Source organism: Oncorhynchus mykiss, chromosome 13, assembly GCF_057628025.1.
Source record: "Oncorhynchus mykiss isolate SJ-2025 chromosome 13, ASM5762802v1, whole genome shotgun sequence".
Taxonomy (NCBI): Eukaryota; Metazoa; Chordata; class Actinopteri; order Salmoniformes; family Salmonidae; genus Oncorhynchus; species Oncorhynchus mykiss.
This window is the reverse complement of record NC_143034.1, coordinates 22938897-22958536: the sequence shown is the minus strand read 5'-3', so window position 1 is coordinate 22958536 and position 19640 is coordinate 22938897. Positions and strand designations below refer to the sequence as shown.

Sequence of the window (19640 nt, the reverse complement as noted above, 5' to 3'; positions counted from 1 at the left end):
TAACAGACATCTGAATACTGTGCTCTGAATACCACACCGGAAATATACTGAACAAAAATATAAACACAACATGTAAAGCATTGGTCCCATGTTTCATGAGGTGAAATAAAAAAAATCCCAGAAATGTTCCATCACGCACAAAAAGGGAGCATTTCTCCTTTGCCAAGATAATCCATCCACCTGCCAGGTGTGGCATATCAAGAAGCCGATTAAACAGCATGATCCTCAGGTGCACCTTGTGCTGGGGACAATAAAAGGCCACACTAAAATGTGCAGTTTGGTCACACAACGCCACAGATGTCCCAAGTTTTGAGGGAGCGTGCAATTGGCACACTGACTGCAGGAATGTCCACCAGAGCTGTTGCCAGTTAATTGAATGTTAATTTCTCTACCATAAACTGCCTCCAAAGTTGTCTTATAGAATTTTGCAGTACTTCCAACCGGTCTCACAACCGCAGAACACGTGTACCTGCACCAGCAAACGACCTCCACATACGGCTTCACCTGCAGGATCGTCTGAGACCAGCCACCTGGATAGCTGATGAAACTGAGGAGTATTTCTGTCTGTAATATAGCCCTTTTGTGGGGAAAAATCATTTGGAGTGAGTCTTGAGTGAGCCTTGCCCACCCCTGGCTGCACACTTTCTGAGTCATAGAAACCCATATATTGGAGTATTGATTTCCTTGTAACTCAGTAAAATCATTGAAATTGTTGCATGCAGCGTTTATAGTTTTGTTCAGTATATACAACATGTAGTATTGGTCCAATGTTTCATGAGGTGAAATAAAAGATCCCAGAAATGTTCCATATGGACAAAAAGCTTCTCATTTTGTGCACAAATGTCTACATCCCTCCTAGTGAGAATTTCTCTTTTGGTAAAATAATCCATCCACCTGAAAGGTGTGGCATATCAAGAAGCTGATTAAACAGGATGATCATTACACAGGTGCACCTTTTTCTGGGGACAATAAAAGGCCACTAAAATGTGAAGCTTTGTCACAACACAATGCCAGATGTCTGAAGTTGAGGGAGCGTGCAATTGGGACATTCCTGTAGTCAGCATGCCACCAGAGTTGTTGCCAGAGAATTGAATGTTTATTTCTCTACCATTAGCTGCCTCCATTTTAGAGATTTTGGGGCCTCAACCGCAGACCAAGTAGTATATGGTGTCGTATGGGCGAATGGGTCACTGATGTCAACGTTGTGAACAGTGACCCATGGTGGCAGTGGCGTTATGGTATGGGCAGGCATAAACCACGGACAACAAACACAATCACATTTTAAATCGCTGGCAATTTGAATGCAGATACAATTATGAAAGATCCTGAGGACCATTGTCGTGCCAATCATCTGCCGCAATCACCTCATTTCAGCATGATAATCCACAGCCACATGTCGCAAGGATTTGTACACAATTCCTGGAAGATGAAAATGTCCCAGTTCTTCCATAGCCTGCATAGTCACCATGCATGTCACCCATTGAGCATGTTTGGTATGCTCTGGATCAACGTGTTCCAGTTCCTGGCAATATACAGCAACTTCGCACAGCCATTGAGTGGGACACCATTCTACAATCAACAGCCTGATCAACTCTAGGCAAAGGAGCTGTGTCGCGCTCCATGCGGCAAATGGTAGTCACACAAGATACTGACTGGTTCTGAACCACGCCCCTACTGTTTAAAAAAAAAAAGGTATTTGACCAACAGATCCATCTTTGTGAAATCCAGATTAGGGCCTAATGAATTTATTTAAATTCGCTGATTTTCTTATACGAACTCAGTTAAACCTTTGAAATAGTCATTTATATTTTTGATCAGTATACATTTCTCATTGTACCAATACATAAAGAGCTTTTGACTGTAGCAATCTAATAAGACAAAATACAAAGTCCAGTCCACTGGATTTGGTGTTTTATTTTGCAGTTCTTTACATTTTAGAAAAAGAATCCAAGAATTTTCCCTCCTGTGTGTTTTCGTCTGGCTTCTTCGTGGTCCATGATGCCAGCTGAGGTGGTCAGCACGATGTATCTGAAGAAACAGACAAGGTGTGTAAGACATGAGTTTATAAAAACACTCACAACAGGCAGACTTAAATTCATTTATGGCAAGCAGTAGGGAAATTCTATTACAAAAGTACATTTAACATTAATAGACTAAGACCATGAAACACTAGGAACAGCTGAGACAAATCCAGTTGAACCCCTTCTAAAGCAACATCAGTCGCTTCCATTGATGCCATACAACACTTAAGAAAGCATTTCCTAACCTCATCCTTCAAAAACCTGCTAGAAACCAATTGCAGACCATCATTACCATATCAAGACAACTTAAGGTACTGTTTTGCTCTCCACTCCTGAACCACTTTTCCGCGGTAATTACGTGGCCTCCATTTATATTGTATGGAGGCCATTATGATCCTAAACATTCAATGCTTTCCCAATCAAGCAATGTTAGCAATGCATGTGGATGTACAGAGTGAAGCCTATCATAACAAGAAATGCATCGCGGCGGTAAAACTATTCCTGATAGTGATTATCCAAATCACATTCAATCTTCACTTTAAGAGTCATTCTCTTAGAAAAAGCTAGATGCAACAAATGTTATGAAGTCATACAGGGGGACTGGAATAAAAGCCTGCACACCCATTAGCCCTCCTGGAGGATGGTTGACCACCCTTTATGAAAAACATAGCATGTCCTGCGTTTTGAAATAATTTGCTCATTCAATATATCAAATGGCTATGTAGGCTACTAATCATTTTATTAATCTGAATCAACCCCCCACAAAGTTTCTTCAGCAAATGTAGCTTTTCGAGTTGTCATATTTATCTAAGAAGTGTTTACTTTGCAGGCTGTCTAGCATCTATTGAGTTTCAATGTCCCATACATTGGAAGCCCAAATCAACTGCAAGTATATAGAAAACAAGTTCCTGTAAATAATGTTACGGGTTCACAAATAATCTTGATTCGAATCCCAACTAATGCAATGGCAAAGTGAATCATTTGTTTCTGAAAAAAATAATTTAAATGAAACAAATTGTTAAGTGAATCAACTTTGCATGGCCTTATTCGCAAGTGTCAGAGGTAAGTTTTTTTTGAACATGATAAAAACATGAATACACGCTATCCTTTGCTAAACCGTTAAGAGGGTACAAGATGTCTGGAATTGGCTACCTAGTCTGTTCTCGATCATATTTTATAGACTAGGCCTACCTGCTGCTGCAACAGCCCACACTTCTCGCACATGCAGGCAATGCTCGCAAACACGCAAGTGTAATTCTGATCCTGTCTGATGTAGATTGTGAATTGATAAAATATTTACACCATTCCTAAACAAATGACATTATCAGAAATAAAAATCAAACTTGCCCTAAACTTTTGGGATCCTGGAAAACACCATTTTAAAATTACATGACCGTCCCAGGATTTTCATGACTATACAAACCCTGATCATGTCATCAAAATTCAGTTCCATCTTCAATAGTGCAAACCATATAAGTGCGCTAAGTCACGTCAAATAAGCACCAACAAGGTCCAACGAACCCCCCCCCCCCCTCACTGGCCTGGATATGGGGTAGTTTATTAATGCATTAGACTCATGCAGGACCTAGGTTGACATGCTTTGGCTCTATTTAGCTAGTAATAGAGTCCATGTGGTTATGATGGCATATAATAAAAAGCTGTGCAATATAATGTAGCCATGCAAGACATTATATTCTTTAAAATTGCATTAATTATATAAAATGTTTCTAAAGCACATCAATTTAAGGAATAGGACGTTGCCCCTTTAAGACGAGGGCTTTCAAAAGAGATATTGACATGGCTACAGCAAGCCAGCCAAGACGAATGCTAGGTGTCTTTTTGTAGCTTTCTTTTTGCAGATCATCAATTGGTCGCCATTAGCTAACCTATTGCAATTTTTGCAGTATTGAAGGTTTACTTTAGTATATCACTTCTCCTAAAACAAATAAGCGCGGCGAGTGGCTTGGTAAATGCTTATTTTTACTCTTGACAGTTTGTGTGCCATGTGAACGCCTCAAGTACGGTGGAGTTCAAGAAGTTCCGAGTTGAAGTTGAATGAACTGCCAATTATATTGCTCAAATACAAATAGCATGACTTTTCCACCTGTAGCCTCCAAAGGTTTTCTATGGCAGACTGACACGGGTAAACGCCACAGATGGAATGCCAAAATGCGCCAACTATAGATGGGTTAGCTGACAACAGCAAGAGAACGATGCACACACTTTAAACGGGGCAGAAGTCCAAGCATTGTTGTGGATGGCCAGATAGCTAGCAAGAATGACAAGAAACTGCCCTGTGGGGAATCGTGAAATGTTTCAGCTAGTTCATCTCGTTCTTGATGCCATGTCTTGTTTTGACTGATTTCACCTCATTGCTAATGGCTAAAGTTCGCTAGCTAGCCAACCACTGTAACAATGTATTTGAGACACAAGTGCTTATTGTGCAAATTTAGGTTTTCAAGAAACAAAGGAGACGAAATACAGTCCATATGTCAACAACCTAAGCCAGCCCCGTCGGTTTTTCCCAATAGTTGAGGACGAGTCATTGTGACACACCCATTAGATTTTATCAGTCCACACATATCAATAAATCTGTGACCGTGCCCTCACCACATCCACCATTGGACTTAAGTAAAGGTGAGAGCAATTTAATGCGCATAGTGATATTGTCAGTACATACTCAATCAACCATATTCACCCCCTTTCCTACATGCAGGTCAAATCCTGTTCAAGAGGCTGCAGCAATCATATTCCCATGGATGCATTCAATAGAAAGTGGGAGCACACAGAGTACACTCAGTCCCAGGGACCCAAGTTGCCCATCCCCGACTTATGATACAAGTTTTAGTTCCCGTTGCCTAGGCTGCCCTCATCTTTTCAAAGAAAGTGCATTTCAAGGACTGTTCCAATCTCCAACCCAGCCAGCTCCCAGCATCTATAAATACTAGACTAATGCTGCATTTTCTTGCTCTCAATGCTATCGGAAGCTGAACATTCAGGCACAGAAAAAAAAAGCGATTAGTTTACTTGCTTTGACATCCAAATAAAAGTTCAGAGATTTAAAGTCTGTGAAACCCGGGGCACAATTTTATACACCCCAAAGGAGCACATTAACACAACATCAAGAGATGCATTCATACGTGAAACACCGTAGCAAACGAAGTTGCCACTGATTTAATACCTCCCTGTTCACAAAGTTCCACTGCACAACCGTGATACGGCCACTCCGACATGCATGCCACCATTAGGGTGCTGCTGACTGATTCTCACCCAAACTGTCTTGATGGCAGGAGGTTGTTCTGCCACTTTTCCAGATCCTTCAACTGGAGGTCAAAACGAGGGCTGATCACACCACACTGAAATTAGCAAAAGAAAGATTAGAAGTGCCAGGTGCAAATATACAATTACGCAGGAAGGCTGATAATGCCACAATGCAGAATATGACCAAGAAAAAAACATGTCAGAGAAGATGAGCAAAACAGAGGGGTCAGATAGTCTATCTACCCCATTACAAAAGAGTGAAAATGAAGTAGAATGGCACTCAAAAGGTCTGATGGTAGTCCTTGTGATGCAGTATATTGAACGTTTTCTTTTTACCTTGTTCAGCCTGCCAGTGAGATTGACGACAATTTTCCCAGCTCTGTGGTCGTCGATGATCTCAAACTCACCAATGTAACCTAGGGAAACAAGGGAGACAGGGAATCAAAACCAAGTACAGACACACAGCATTGTCGACAGGATGTTACAGGGCTTGAACTCAGATCCCTCAACCGGAGGTAAGCAATTCCCCTCCTGGAGGGAAGTGGGTTATGTAGTGTCCTGGTCATACCTGTAACTGACACCTGCACATCTTGTTGACCTCCCCCTTGACTGGACCCATACCACTTACAAAACAGGTGATACATTTCAGTAACTCACCGTGCTTCATCATGACGGTCAGGAAACGTACAATGACCTTCGAACACGGCCGGATCAGAACCTGGCGTTTCCCACGTTTCTCAGCATTGTTGATGCTTTTGAGGGCATCCGCAAGAACGTTCATGCGCACCATGATGCCTGTCGATCAGAGATACATAAAAAGTTAAATTAGTTTAGGAGTTGAAAGGCAGCCAACTACTGCTCAGCTAACTAGTTAATAGTAAACAGTCTAATAGTGGTTAGTTCTCCTAATAACATGCTGTGAAACTGGCAAGCTAACGTTAGCTGTCTAACTAGCTATTGACTTGACAAATAAGTCTGCCAACAAACTGACTGTAAGCTAGCTCAAATGTAGGTAGATGGACATCATTGAGTATGCAATGACAATTTGAGTATAGACTTACCTAACGTTAGCTAAGATATTGCATAGCAAAGTATTGTCCAACTAGCTGGTTAGCTAACGTTACGTGGTTACTTTGGTGAAGAAAATAGAAGGCTACATACTAAGGTAGCAACCTCGATAGTGTGAGGTTAATAGACATTATGCTAGCTATCCAAATTACCTGGTTAGAGCGAACCGTCTACATTTCACTAGCCAAGACATAACATTCGAATGGCTAGCGCCAACACCAACAATTTCAAAACTGGGATAAGCGTTAGGTCCTTAGATAAGAAATTAGAAGAGGTTTGCACGGCCATGCAGACACGTTTAACCACCACCATCGTGACTGTCTACCACGCATGGAAGGACTACATGTACGGGCCAAGCTAGCTAGAAGAGTTGGTTGGCAAACCAAACTGTACTGCTCAACATTTATACCATATCTTGACAATATAGAAAATGTGTCGACTACTTAAGAACAAAACGTAATTAGCCTTAACAGTATTGTCGGGTTTTATTCATGTTCTAGCTACCAATACAACACACTAGTAAAACGGACAGTGATGGGGACTTTACGAATCACAAGACAAAACACCAACATCTCACAACATATCGACACAATAACCATTTCATGACATTAGTACATTATTAAACGTGTATATAATTTCATAAATTGTGTTTTAGACGGCTGGATGGATTAGATTTGGGAAAGATTGACAATGAGATTTTAGAGGGGGCCCTTACCGGTTCTGCAATATGGCGGAAAGAGGAAGTAGGAAGACCTAGCGATGCATTATGGGAAAAAACGAAGGTTTTTTACGACTAGTTCATGCGATCACCAGCTGAAAACCACTGGGTTTATGAAAACTTTTTTCAAAATAAGCTTGATAATTAAATATATATATTATATTTATTCAGACAGTGATTTAGATGCAAATGCATCCTTATTTTACAGTCTCATTACTTTATTTACCCTTTAGTCTAATGCAAACAAACTTCCAAATTGATAAAACAGAAGCATTCAATTCATATTGCTGATTATATTTGTGCAAGAAATAGAGATTTCTAAATTAAAGTCAAATCTACCAAGATATTTTAAATGTGTCGGTAAGCAAAATGCAAATGTAAACGTCCAAAACATATTACAGTCTTTCTGAAACATCTCTGGTGTCTCTCTTTTCATATTTACAGTAGTAGTTGGGGAGTCTGTAATCCCTTTTCAAACTATAGTATCTTATGTGGGGCTTTGGTTTAAATCTAAAGATCGCCAACTAGTGGTTGGAGTGTGGGAAATAAATACAGTATGACGTTTTACCAGTAGGTTTACCGAGTAGATTATGCTTTGTTGAAACCTGGGAATTTTTTCTTTAAATCTCAGAGCCTTAGAATTTGAGGACGAATTTGAAATAATGATTTAATGACAGGAGGATCAATCAAAGAAAAAGTAACAAAGCTCACTCTGAACAGGTTTTCAAGGATAATCCAACCTTTTATTTATTGTTCTGTATTCAATTCAACATACATCCACTATATAATGCCTGTCAAGTTATAGTTCTGTTTACAAGGTAAATATTTCAAGCAAAATAGGGTTCATTACATACAATTTAAAACAGTAGCAAATCAAACAATTCTGATTATAATTAACATACAATAGATTAGATATAATCACATTAAATGATTCTTTAATGATGTAAATTATGTAGATATTACAGTACATGACACACTAGCTGAGTAGTATCGACTACAGTGTTTTTGAAGAGGAAACATCACTTAAAAGGGTCCAGGGGAAGATACATTAGGTTCAAACACACTTCACGGTAAACTCAAAGAAAGAAGAGATGGTCACAACCTTCTCTTGATAATATAAAATATTAGAAAGTATGACAATTGCTCTTCATTTGGGCCACTTTTGTAAGATCAAACATCCCTTACTCCACATGCATATCAAATTATCTATATACAGTGCCTTGCGAAAGTATTCGGCCCCCTTGAACTTTGCGACCTTTTGCCACATTTCAGGCTTCAAACATAAAGATATAAAACTGTATTTTTTTGTGAAGAATCAACAACAAGTGGGATACAATCATGAAGTGGAACGACATTTATTGGATATTTCAAACTTTTTTAACATATCGAAAACTGAAAAATTGGGCGTGCAAAATTATTCAGCCCCTTTACTTTCAGTGCAGCAAACTCTCTCCAGAAGTTCAGTGAGGATCTCTGAATGATCCAATGTTGACCTAAATGACTAATGATGATAAATACAATCCACCTGTGTGTAATCAAGTCTCCGTATAAATGCACCTGCACTGTGATAGTCTCAGAGGTCCGTCAAAAGCGCAGAGAGCATCATGAAGAACAAGGAACACACCAGGCAGATCCGAGATACTGTCGTGAAGAAGTTTAAAGCCGGATTTGGATACAAAAAGATTTCCCAAGCTTTAAACATCCCAAGGAGCACTGTGCAAGCGATAATATTGAAATGGAAGGAGTATCAGACCACTGCAAATCTACCAAGACCTGGCCGTCCCTCTAAACTTTCAGCTCATGCAAGGAGAAGACTGATCAGAGATGCAGCCAAGAGGCCCATGATCACTCTGGATGAACTGCAGAGATCTACAGCTGAGGTGGGAGACTCTGTCCATAGGACAACAATCAGTCGTATATTGCACAAATCTGGCCTTTATGGAAGAGTGGCAAGAAGAAAGCCATTTCTTAAAGATATCCATAAAAAGTGTCATTTAAAGTTTGCCACAAGCCACCTAGGAGACACACCAAACATGTGGAAGAAGGTGCTCTGGTCAGATGAAACCAAAATTGAACTTTTTGGCAACAACGCAAAACGTTATGTTTGGCGTAAAAGCAACACAGCTCATCACCCTGAACACACCATCCCCACTGTCAAACATGGTGGTGGCAGCATCATGGTTTGGGCCTGCTTTTCTTCAGCAGGGACAGGGAAGATGGTTAAAATTGATGGGAAGATGGATGGAGCCAAATACAGGACCATTCTGGAAGAAAACCTGATGGAGTCTGCAAAAGACCTGAGACTGGGACAGAGATTTGTCTTCCAACAAGACAATGATCCAAAACATAAAGCAAAATCTACAATGGAATGGTTAAAAAATAAACATATCCAGGTGTTAGAATGGCCAAGTCAAAGTCCAGACCTGAATCCAATCGAGAATCTGTGGAAAGAATTGAAAACTGCTGTTCACAAATGCTCTCCATCCAACCTCACTGAGCTCGAGCTGTTTTGCAAGGAGGAATGGGAAAAAAATGTCAGTCTCTCGATGTGCAAAACTGATAGAGACATACCCCAAGCGACTTACAGCTGTAATCGCAGCAAAAGGTGGCGCTACAAAGTATTAACTTAAGGGGGCTGAATAATTTTGCACGCCCAATTTTTCAGTTTTTGATTTGTTAAAAAAGTTTGAAATATCCAATAAATGTCGTTCCACTTCATGATTGTGTCCCACTTGTTGTTGATTCTTCACAAAAAAAATACAGTTTTATATCTTTATGTTTGAAGCCTGAAATCTGGCAAAAGGTCGCAAAGTTCAAGGGGGCCGAATACTTTCGCAAGGCACTGTATATATATATATAAAGTCAACGTTGTAATTGCAGCAGCAGTAGAAATGTGGGCAATATAAACTGTAGGATGTGTGTGTGTGTGTGTGTGTGTGTGTGTGTGTGTGTGTGTGTGTGTGTGTGTGTGTGTGTGTGTGTGTGTGTGTGTGTGTGTGTGTGTGTGTGTGTGTGTAGAACACATTCAATAAAAGTTAGAGAATGGTCTAGGCACTACAAGTGTCCTTGCTTCATTCTCGGGCAGTGTTTGAGCTTGGACATGGATCTAAAACAGCAGACTCTTATAATATATCCTTCCAGTCAACCATCTACATTAAAATGTACATTTCCTCTGAATACTGTACCAGTCCTATGTTGGCAAGATGATACAATGTGAAAATAGCTTATTCAAAAATCCTCAAAAGCAGTACGTTTCACTTCACAAAATGTTGTTGAAGTTTTGTATAGTACATGTAGTTGGGTGAAAGTGTGTTGCAGGTTTGGTGTCTGACTGGTTAGCTACAGGTACCTGGCACTCCTCATTCTCCCTTGAATCAAATCAAATGTGAGACACAACCCAGGGGTAAACTGGAATCACTCCCCTCCCCTCTTTAAACTGTCCAGGAGAGTGATCCTGGAGGCAAACTGTAACATTACAGACAGACATAGTGTAAGCCCAGTGACATACCCACCGGTCAAGACGGCATGGTAACAGTGGAGCACAACGGAATGGCTGAGCAGCACAACAGAAGTAACCAGATTCTGTACCTTTCATGGTTACGTCATAACTCATAAATAATGTCCCTTTACTAAGCCAGAGAGTGGGCTTCTATACTCCTTGTCTTAGCCACCGTTACTGACCATGCTAGTTATAGAGCTACTGTCCCTCCTGAGGTCCAGGCCTAGTTTCTGGAGGTCCAGGCCCATGCCCACTAACATCTGGAGCAGGGTGAGCTCCTGCTGGGTGGCCTGGTCCATCAAGGCTGGGCAGGTGGGGTTGCACTGGGGCCAGTGGCAGGTGTCGATCAGGTGGAAGGGACAGCCCTTCAGGGGGGTCTTGCTGTTACGGTTGGCTTCTTGGAAACTCTTATCCCAGCACTGCAGAGCCCGGGGCAGGGAGGTGCCTTTGACTTGAAACGTCATCCAGTTACTAATGTAAAGAACGATGGAGAGAATGAGAGGGGGAGGGAGGGAGAGAGAGAGAGAGTGTGAGAGAGAGAGAGAGAGAGAGAGAGAGAGAGAGCGAGAGAGAGAGAGAGAGAGAGAAGGGGAGAGAGAGAGAGCGAGAGAGAGAGAAAGAGAGAGAGAGAGAGAGAGAGAGGGAGTGAATGGGTGCCAGAGAAAGGGGAGATGATTGAAGTAGGTAACTGTGAGAAGGGAGAGAGCGTGTTGGGCCACTTGAGCCCTGTATCTTCTCACAAGCAGTTTGCCTTGGCAGGCTGCGTCTCAATTAGTTCCCCAGCTGTGCCCTCCTTGTGTCCAGCCTCCAACACCACCACCATATCTACCATCAACATAGCCCTGCATTAGATTACAAAACTGTGAAAATATGATCCACCTACCTCACACTAGTATGATTAGGCAACCAGCTCCTCCCCTACAACCCTGAGCTAATCACTCCTCCCATCTCCAACCCTGTCCTTTACCGTAACATAGGCCCCACCTTCTGCCCTGTCACTGACCCTATGTCCAGCTGGAGAGGCGTGTGTTTTAAGTGTGCGTGATTTTATGAGTGTGTGTGTGTGTTCCCTTTTAAGTGTGTATGTATTTGCTTGCTTAAAGGGCTGAGTTTGTTTGTGCACGTTTGTGTGTATGTAGGTGGGTGGGTGGGTGCGTGTGTGTGTGTGTCTGTGGGTGTGTGTGTCCGTGCGGGTGTGGGTGCGTGTGTGTGTGTGGGTTTGTGCGTGCAGCTGTGTGTGTGTGTAAAGCGTGCTGGGGGGTTAGTAAAAGTGTGAAATGTCATTCAGTGACACGCAGAAGGCGGTTTGATGAACGAGCTACACAAAAAGAGTAGCATGAGCTCACTGGGTAGAGATGGGTCAGGGTAGGGGTGAGGGGTGGAGGGGACAGTGCATGTGCTTTTCAGGGCCCCCAGGGAGTCAGATGTCCTACCTTTTAGTGATCAATGTGTGGGACAGGCAGGAGGGTGCGAACACAGCCCTGCAACACACACCACAGCATAACGTCAGCACTGAGCAGCTTGACATATTTCATAGTGTTGGGAACCTGTGGAGAATATTGCTGTTGATTCATTTGAGCTAATTTTCCATTTCAGCTGATCAATAGTATACACTGACAGGAGAAAACATTAGGAACACCTGCTCTTTCCATGACAGACTGGCCAGGTGAATCCAGGTGAAAGCTATGATCCCTTATTGATGTCACTTGTTAAATCCACTTCAATCAGTGTAGATTAATGGGAGGAGACAGGATAATTACTTTTTTGAAGCCTTGAGAAAATGTTAACATGGTTTGAGTAAGTGTGCCATTGAGGGTGAATGGGCAAGACAAAACATTTAAGTGCCTTTGAACAGGGTATGGTAGTAGGTGACAAAAAAACACACCGGTTTGAGTGTGTCAAGAACTGCAACACTGCTGGGTTTGCGTGCATCAAGAATGGTCCACCACCTAATGGACATCCAGCCAACTAGACAGAACTGTGGGAAGCATTGGACTCAACATGGGCCAACATCCCTGTGGAACGCTTTCGACACCTTGTAGAGTTCATGCCCTGACGAATTGAGGCTGTTCTGAGGGAAAAAGGTGCTCTTACTTGTTTTGATCACGAAACGTAGGTTTTGTGAATTCTTGGCCTATATACCATGGATCAATCTCAAGCTCAGCTGTCTACCACATTCCACAGTCACGTCCGTCGCTGCAGCTGCACACTTACGTGACATCTTTGAGTGAGTTCTTGATATCCTTTCCCAGGTTCTGCATGTAGGTCCACTGCTGTTCTGACAGGGTCTGACCCCCCAGGTAGATATTCTCCACTCGCAACTGCTCCTCATCAAACAGCCACTGCACCACAAACAGAGGGGCTGTGACACACACACACACACACACACACACACACACACACACACACACACACACACACACACACACACACACACACACACTATGAGAACAGAGTTGGGGTGTTGCTTGTACCTATAAGTGTTTTATTGAGTAACATGAGGGACGTAACATTTATTGGTATCTTGATGGGTAACACGATGGACATAAAGTTTACTAGCATTCTGATTCATGACCCTTCAGCTTTCATAGATGAAAGACACATTCTTACAAGATGATGGTAGGTAGTAAAGACACTCACAGGTCAGGGAGGAGTAGAGTTTGTGGCTGAAGAAGCACTGCCACTCCTCTCCTTTCTTGTACTGCTGCCGACACTTGTCTGGGACCACCCCGTTCCACAGCCTAAGAAAACAGCCATTGGAGAAAAATGGCTTCCAGTGCGCATTGAACATAGACAGGGCAACTGTTATATGCTAAAATTATTGGTGTACTTCAAAACAATGGAAATAAAGCTACACGTGTGATGAGATGCAATGCTTTGTTCAGGGCATCTGTCATTATAAGGTCATAGAGACATGGATAAGCTGAAGGGAGAGAGACAGATGTGTTTTACTTGAGTCCTCTCTTGATGGCGTCTACAGGTGAGCAGGAAACACTGTCTGGGCAGTCAGGAACCCTCTGCTGTTTACTCTCCAGAAACCAGCCCGAATCCACCAGGCCTCGAACCTGGGCCTCTGCCCCCAGCTGCTCCAGCTGACTGGACACCCTCTCAATGTTCAGCAGCACTCCCGTCCCTCCAGCACTGCAGGGGAGCAAAGAAACTGGGTATAAAGTCTGTGTCTGTGACCGTTTCCCTGCATTGGCACACTGCCAATTGGAGCCAAAATGGCCGACAGCTAGCCACAATAATGCTATGCTGTCACAGTCAGACTTAACTGTGTGTTCTTGTTTTAGTCCTCAGGATGTCTCACCAAACATGTTGCTAACCTGGGAAGAATCTCCAGAACTGTGTCGTCCTTTATGGAAGAGGCCCCTAATAGACATGATGTCATTGTCCCACACTCTACGGCCAATACAGGACAGCAGGGCTCGTAAACATCTTTATGGTAGACAACAGTAACAGGACGTCCTAAAATAGACTCACTCTGTCAATGTGTGTGAGTGTGTGGAGATGGGTAGCAGAGACAGATGGTGCCAGACAACGGGGCAAGATTGGGAACAGACCCAAAGCAGAGGAGAGGAGCTCACCTTGTGCCAGCCAGCATGACAACCTTGGCCTGTTTGATGCCTTTAGGGACTAGGTCTTTGATGACCTCACGGATGATCAGGGAACCCATGAAGGTATACTCAACTGTAGGGAAACATAGATATGCAATCAATAGAACAAACCACCGTATTGAAATGGCTTGAGGTTGAGGAAAATAATGAGGATCTGCTGGTGGTGAGAGGACCTACTGGCATCTTTCTCCTTCTCTTTTCCCGGGCCTCTCTTCTCCTTGGTGGCTGTGGGCCCTGTGCCACTCCACACGTCGCTGGAGCAGTACGGGATGAATCTGCAGAAGAGGAGATACACAGCTGGGTCAGAGCCACACACACACTCACACACACTCTCTCTCACACACACTCTCTCTCTCTCACACACACCCACCCACACACACACACACGCACGCACACACGCACACTCTCACACGTACTCATGTACATATGTAATAGTATTAATGGGACTCCATCCCTCATTGTGAAGCAACCTGTCATGTTTGATATTCATCATCTCAGCCTGCAGTTGGCTTCTTCAATCACACAGATCCTGAGAACTTTAGTTAGCAGTACAGTATGAGCAGTACAGTATGTAGGACAACATGTACCGGTAACATACAACAACCAGCGTGTTAACAAGCATACTTACACAATATTACTGTTATACCAATGAGGGTTTTCTTCCGCCTGGGCTGACAATATTCCACTTCCTGTAAAGCAACCAATAGAAAGTCAAGCAGAGACAGTGGTGACCTCTCATTGGACATACAGTAGGACACAACTCTGATGTCATATGACAATCAACAACCCATGACACAATGTATATTGGGAATGGGACCAAACATGGACGCCCATGTAAAACATGTATGATGAATGACGAGGACGCATTCTAAAACAGTACCTACCTTTGCGCGTTTGGGGCCAGTCGGATGAGGTCATGAGTCGTGGGATATTTTTATATCTGGTATCGCAGGAGTCTTTGTTGTAGCAGCACCAACCGCCTAAAAATAAGACACTAATATTAGCTTCTCACATCCGGTTTCAGAAGCTCAGAAAGGGAGACCCCCTTGTTAGCCCATTTCAGAGGCCTGAGAGGAATGGGGGTTGGGAGGAATGGGAGAGGGAGGGTAACTGAGGCATCCACCTGCAGCTCCATCTGCTAGCCTCTGGCCAGGCTCCCGAACTGAGGGAGTGTCTGTGGGGTCTGATGCACATGTATGGCAATGGACTGTTGAATAGAAACGGCAGGGATATAAATTGGTGGCTATTATGTGACTGCTTCCTAAAATCCCACCTGGTGTCCATTAATGGTTGAGTTATAATCTTAACCATACCTATGCTTATATGCATATTTAACATGTAAATCAAATGTAAGTCAAGTCTTTTGGAGCCGTACCACCTGCTGAGAAAATAAACAAATGAACAAACTGTGGCATTTGTGACCTAATCAGATCCTTGCCGTATAAAAGAGTGGATATCTTGGTACTTGTTGACCTGTATCCAACAGCAAAGTACCTCTGATGTAGGATATGTACGCTGTGACATTTCAACCTGCTGAAATGTTTGTTCTTAGAGGATGTGACACATCCGGTTCTAGGTCTCAGAATACACGTGTGATGTCACAACGCAATCCTCATAAATATCCCATAGCGACGGAGGGGCGAATGCCAGAGGAGGCGTCCAATCAGAGTGACAGACAGTCGCCGAAAAAGACGAAAAAGGGAAAGGAGACTACCACCGGTCCAGATGCCGATGAGGGCGTCACGCAAACATGCCACGCGCTGACCTCTCAAGATCAAATGAACCAGATGAGTTTAAAATACACACCTTCCAGAAATATCAGCCATCGCTTACTCCCTTTGAAGTCCTTTAGGTAAAACCTGTGGACCACAAATAAACATGGATGAAGGGCTGTGAATGGTGAAACCTAGAGAACACTGCTGTATAGTGTCATGTGTTGGCCGATCTTCCAACCATAATCACTCATCATTGTAACCCCTTATCAACACAATGATGCTAAGTACCATAAAGTACATGACAATTCCTGAATTCTTTAATTTCTTCAAAGTTCAACCACAAACTCTAATTCAAAGTCCTTTGATAGTAATTAAAACCATTTACCCCTTGCCGTCACCAACTTAGATAGCTGAGGACTAGATTACTACTTTATCTGATATCAAAACACATGACAGTGTAATAACAGCTGTAATAGCACTGACAAATACAAAAAACATGAACCGCTGATTAGTTATTTCAATGTTTTCACGGCACTATATGATTCCTTATCACATCCATTTTTGCTGAAATTGATAGATTGTCTTATGTCCAGAGTACAATCTCTAGAGCTTTTTTATTATCTAAACAGTCATCATTCGCCTCCATAAATAGTTTTCCAGAGCATCTTACCCCGCTGCTGTTCCATCGTTGCATGTGACCTGAGTATTCTTGAGGACATGCAGCTTCATATCATCTGAAGCCTTGTTGTTCTGTGAAGCTGACTGCTGGGCTGTCGCCCGACCTCCAGAGTTACCCTCCCTGCCCGACTCCACTGGCCCAGAATGAGGCTCATCTTCTGGGGCCGACTGGGCTGCCTCGGCCCCCTGGTTCTGGTTCCCCTGGTTCTTCTTAGATGACTTGCCACTAGGTTTGGCATTGCGGTTGTTCTGGCAACAAATCCCTCCTATCAGCAGCAGGAAAACCACATGGCCCGGGATCTTCATAGTCAATCCAGCCTAAGAGTTTAGCACAAAACATGCTACATGAAACACTCAACTCATAGACACTGAAACACACCATCCTTACTCAATGGTATAGGCGAGAGACGCAGTTTGGTTTAGAGTAATTGGGCACCAGCATTGCAAAACGAATGAAGGTTAATGATATGTTAGGCAAATTGACTTAACATACCAAACATCCTTCTCAAAAGTTAAAATAGATTAAAGAAATTATCAATAGCAATCAGGATCCATTAAATTCCACAGAAAATCAACATACCCCTTTCAGTATCCAGTCCTGAAGTAGGTCACGTGTGAGGAAGGATCCTTGGGTAAACAGAGCAGCGATGCTACTGAGGAGACAGGTGAGGAGAGACTGTAGGTGAATGGATGCTGGCGTTGAGGACGGCTTGGCCAGTTATTTGGTGAAGGCTCGGGGTTGGCGGTGCACTTTATAGTGCCACCATATGGATCCTATTTCCCAGCATTCCCTTTGAGCTGCCGCCAGGTTCTGACTGTGCGATGTGACGACACGCTAAGGGTGTTGGATGGTTAGTGGCGAGGAGAAAAGATAACACACGCTCTGCTGAACATATTTCAAGCGCCCCCACTAACTCCCGACTCACACCCACACATCCACCCACCTGACCCAGTCCCACAACAAGAAAAAACTATACCTCCCTCATCCCCTCCTCTCCCCTCCTCTCACCCACCCCTCTCCCCTCTGTTCGCCTGTGCTTTGATTTAAACACCTACATGGCTGGCATATCTGCAGCATAATCCTTTTGTGTGCCGTGTACCCCGGAGGTCAGTAGAGCGCAAAGCTCAGACACACTCCATAAGACCGCCCCTGTATGTTGACCTCACGTTGAAAGATCCAGAGGACACACACAAAGGTACAGAGTGGTTGATACTTTGGGTGGCAAAAGCACGTGGTGGCTGTCTTGTTGAGCGATGGGTTTCCAGCTTAATGATATCAGATAGAAGCTCTAAATGAATGTTTATCAAGCTGCACTTTACCCCTTGTGCCGCAAATGTTCAATTTGCCAACTGAAGGAAATGTGTTGGTAAACAAATGACCTCAATAACAGTTATGTGAAGTGGACTGGTATATGTGTTTAAAACGTCAAAATCAATGCACTACAGTAAAACGTTTAAACATAACAATAAGAAAGTGTGTTGAAGGAAGGTTATTACTGTTAATATATAAAGTTATTATAAATACATTGATTAAAAGTTTACAATTTGTGCAATTGAATTTGCTATGTACGTATTTTACTTTTAGTCAAATTCATCGTCATTTTATGACAGAATTCAAATGCAAAAGCCTCGAGCTAAAGCCCTCCAAAAAGCATTGCGTGCAAAACACCGCCATCAAAACCTTTTCTAATCGTGAAGGGTTGTTCATCTTCAAACATTGTCTGGCTTGAAACACTCTAAATGCTTGAAATATAACTGTCTAGAGTATAAATCATTGTTGCTGTTATTACTGCACCTGCTGGGGTAGCCTATATTGTGTGAGACTTGAATAGGACAAGTGACAGTTAAAACCGTTAGGAAATGACTCATACGAATGATAAAGACCCCCAATAACCTATATTACAACAAATATAAGGATAATCATCAGGAAATTGAGAGATAAAACCATTGAGGGTTGTGGATTGTTTTATATTGTATCCGGCTCTGTATTTACATATAGATAACATAGGGTAAAGTTATAACATTATTGTTTACTACTAATAATAATCATTTGTTTCTTTGGGATTCGTTAAAGCAAGAAACGTTATGTATAATTTGGTAGTTACCAAATCTGTTTACAGAAGCACCAAAAAAGTACCCACTGTGACCGCAATATCTTAGTATATAATTTCCAGGCAAATACTTGTTGAAAAAAATTAAGCATTACCAGTAAAATCCCCAAATCCCCTTTACACCCTATGCAATATATTCTCAAGATATATATTACAGATCTCAGCATACGCACAGTACAGAAGTAAATCCAAGTTCTACACGATGTGGCGGTAGTCGACCGGCTGCGAGCTGCTTTACCTTTCGCTGTGCTCCTGTGGGGGCCAGGTTGGGCTGGGGGCTCCTGGACAGGACAGAAGGTTTGCCACTGAGGGAAGAGGCAGGGTATTTGAAACCGATCTCACGTCCCCCCTGGGATAGCTGTGGGGTGACGTACTGATCAGTACAGAAGAAGTTCACGAGCCCGGCCTCTAAAATTCTCATCAATGAAATGCACACCATCCTGACGTGTCAATCAAGTCCCTTAACGAGGCCCTGGGACTGGGAGAGACAGCAGAGAGGCTGGGGTTAAGGGACTGGGATAGGGGCTAGGGATTTTGGGGACTGGGGCTGGGGACTTGGAGGGAGGCATGGGATAGTTGCATGCGATACTTGACACAAAAGCATTGATCGCAGCACTAGGCAGCCTAGACCATTAGCGTTTTGACTACCTACAAAACACTCTCACTATTGCTTTAACTGAGCATCGGGTACCTTCATCTAAACGGCTAAGGGTTGTGCTATGTTTGGACACTATACACCAAACAGTTACAGCAGACAGTAATCCAGGTGTACCTACAACACAGATATGATATCCAGAAATGTTGGTATTTTGATACTGGTATTTATTAGGATCCCATTAGCCGCTGCAAAAGCATCAGCTACTCTTCCTGGGGTCCACATAAACATGACATAATACATAGTACAGGACATTATTCGTCAAGGACATCAATTATATCCAGAAATGACATCGAT

At 42.8% G+C, this 19640-nt stretch overlaps 2 protein-coding genes across 3 annotated transcripts; both read right to left on the bottom strand.

Moving 5' to 3' along the window:
• Positions 1-1894: 1894 nt before the first annotated feature.
• LOC110485732 (small ribosomal subunit protein uS8) lies at positions 1895-6076 on the bottom strand. The gene is made up of 4 exons (XM_021556885.3): positions 5940-6076; positions 5619-5698; positions 5292-5377; positions 1895-2028 (listed from the first exon to the last, which is right to left on the bottom strand). Exons 1-4 carry the CDS (start codon positions 6070-6072, stop codon positions 1935-1937), a joined length of 393 nt encoding a protein of 130 aa, XP_021412560.1. The 5' UTR covers positions 6073-6076; the 3' UTR covers positions 1895-1934.
• Positions 6077-9885: 3809 nt separating this feature from the next.
• On the bottom strand, positions 9886-19046 carry LOC110485731 (carboxylesterase notum2). Of its 2 annotated transcripts, none has more exons than XM_036940393.2 (13): positions 18927-19046; positions 17158-17412; positions 16570-16895; positions 15991-16043; positions 15069-15164; positions 14813-14873; positions 14362-14459; positions 14155-14257; positions 13520-13708; positions 13208-13308; positions 12782-12929; positions 12001-12048; positions 9886-11038 (listed from the first exon to the last, which is right to left on the bottom strand). In XM_036940393.2, the coding sequence occupies exons 3-13, from the start codon at positions 16881-16883 to the stop codon at positions 10732-10734; spliced, it is 1518 nt and encodes a 505-aa protein (XP_036796288.2). In that variant the 5' UTR covers positions 16884-16895; positions 17158-17412; positions 18927-19046; the 3' UTR covers positions 9886-10731. The 2 variants fall into 2 exon arrangements, with proteins under 2 accessions (XP_036796288.2, XP_021412559.3); XM_021556884.3 differs by having other exon boundaries at positions 10124-11038; positions 17158-17230; positions 18927-19041.
• Between the last annotated feature and the right edge of the window lie 594 nt (positions 19047-19640).

Excerpts from the sequence above, each read along its gene's own strand:
- LOC110485732 (XM_021556885.3), bottom strand. The coding sequence starts at position 6,072 with ATGGTGCGCATGAACGTTCTTGCGGATGCCCTCAAAAGCATCAACAAT. Across the intron at positions 5,699-5,939 it reads GACCGTCATGATGAAGCACG|GTTACATTGGTGAGTTTGAG; the intron begins GTGAGTTACTGA and ends TTGTTTCCCTAG. Across the intron at positions 5,378-5,618 it reads TCACTGGCAGGCTGAACAAG|TGTGGTGTGATCAGCCCTCG; the intron begins GTAAAAAGAAAA and ends TGCTAATTTCAG.
- LOC110485731 (XM_036940393.2), bottom strand. The coding sequence starts at position 16,883 with ATGAAGATCCCGGGCCATGTGGTTTTCCTGCTGCTGATAGGAGGGATT. Across the intron at positions 14,258-14,361 it reads AGAGAAGGAGAAAGATGCCA|TTGAGTATACCTTCATGGGT; the intron begins GTAGGTCCTCTC and ends GTTTCCCTACAG. Across the intron at positions 13,709-14,154 it reads GTCATGCTGGCTGGCACAAG|TGCTGGAGGGACGGGAGTGC; the intron begins GTGAGCTCCTCT and ends GCTCCCCTGCAG.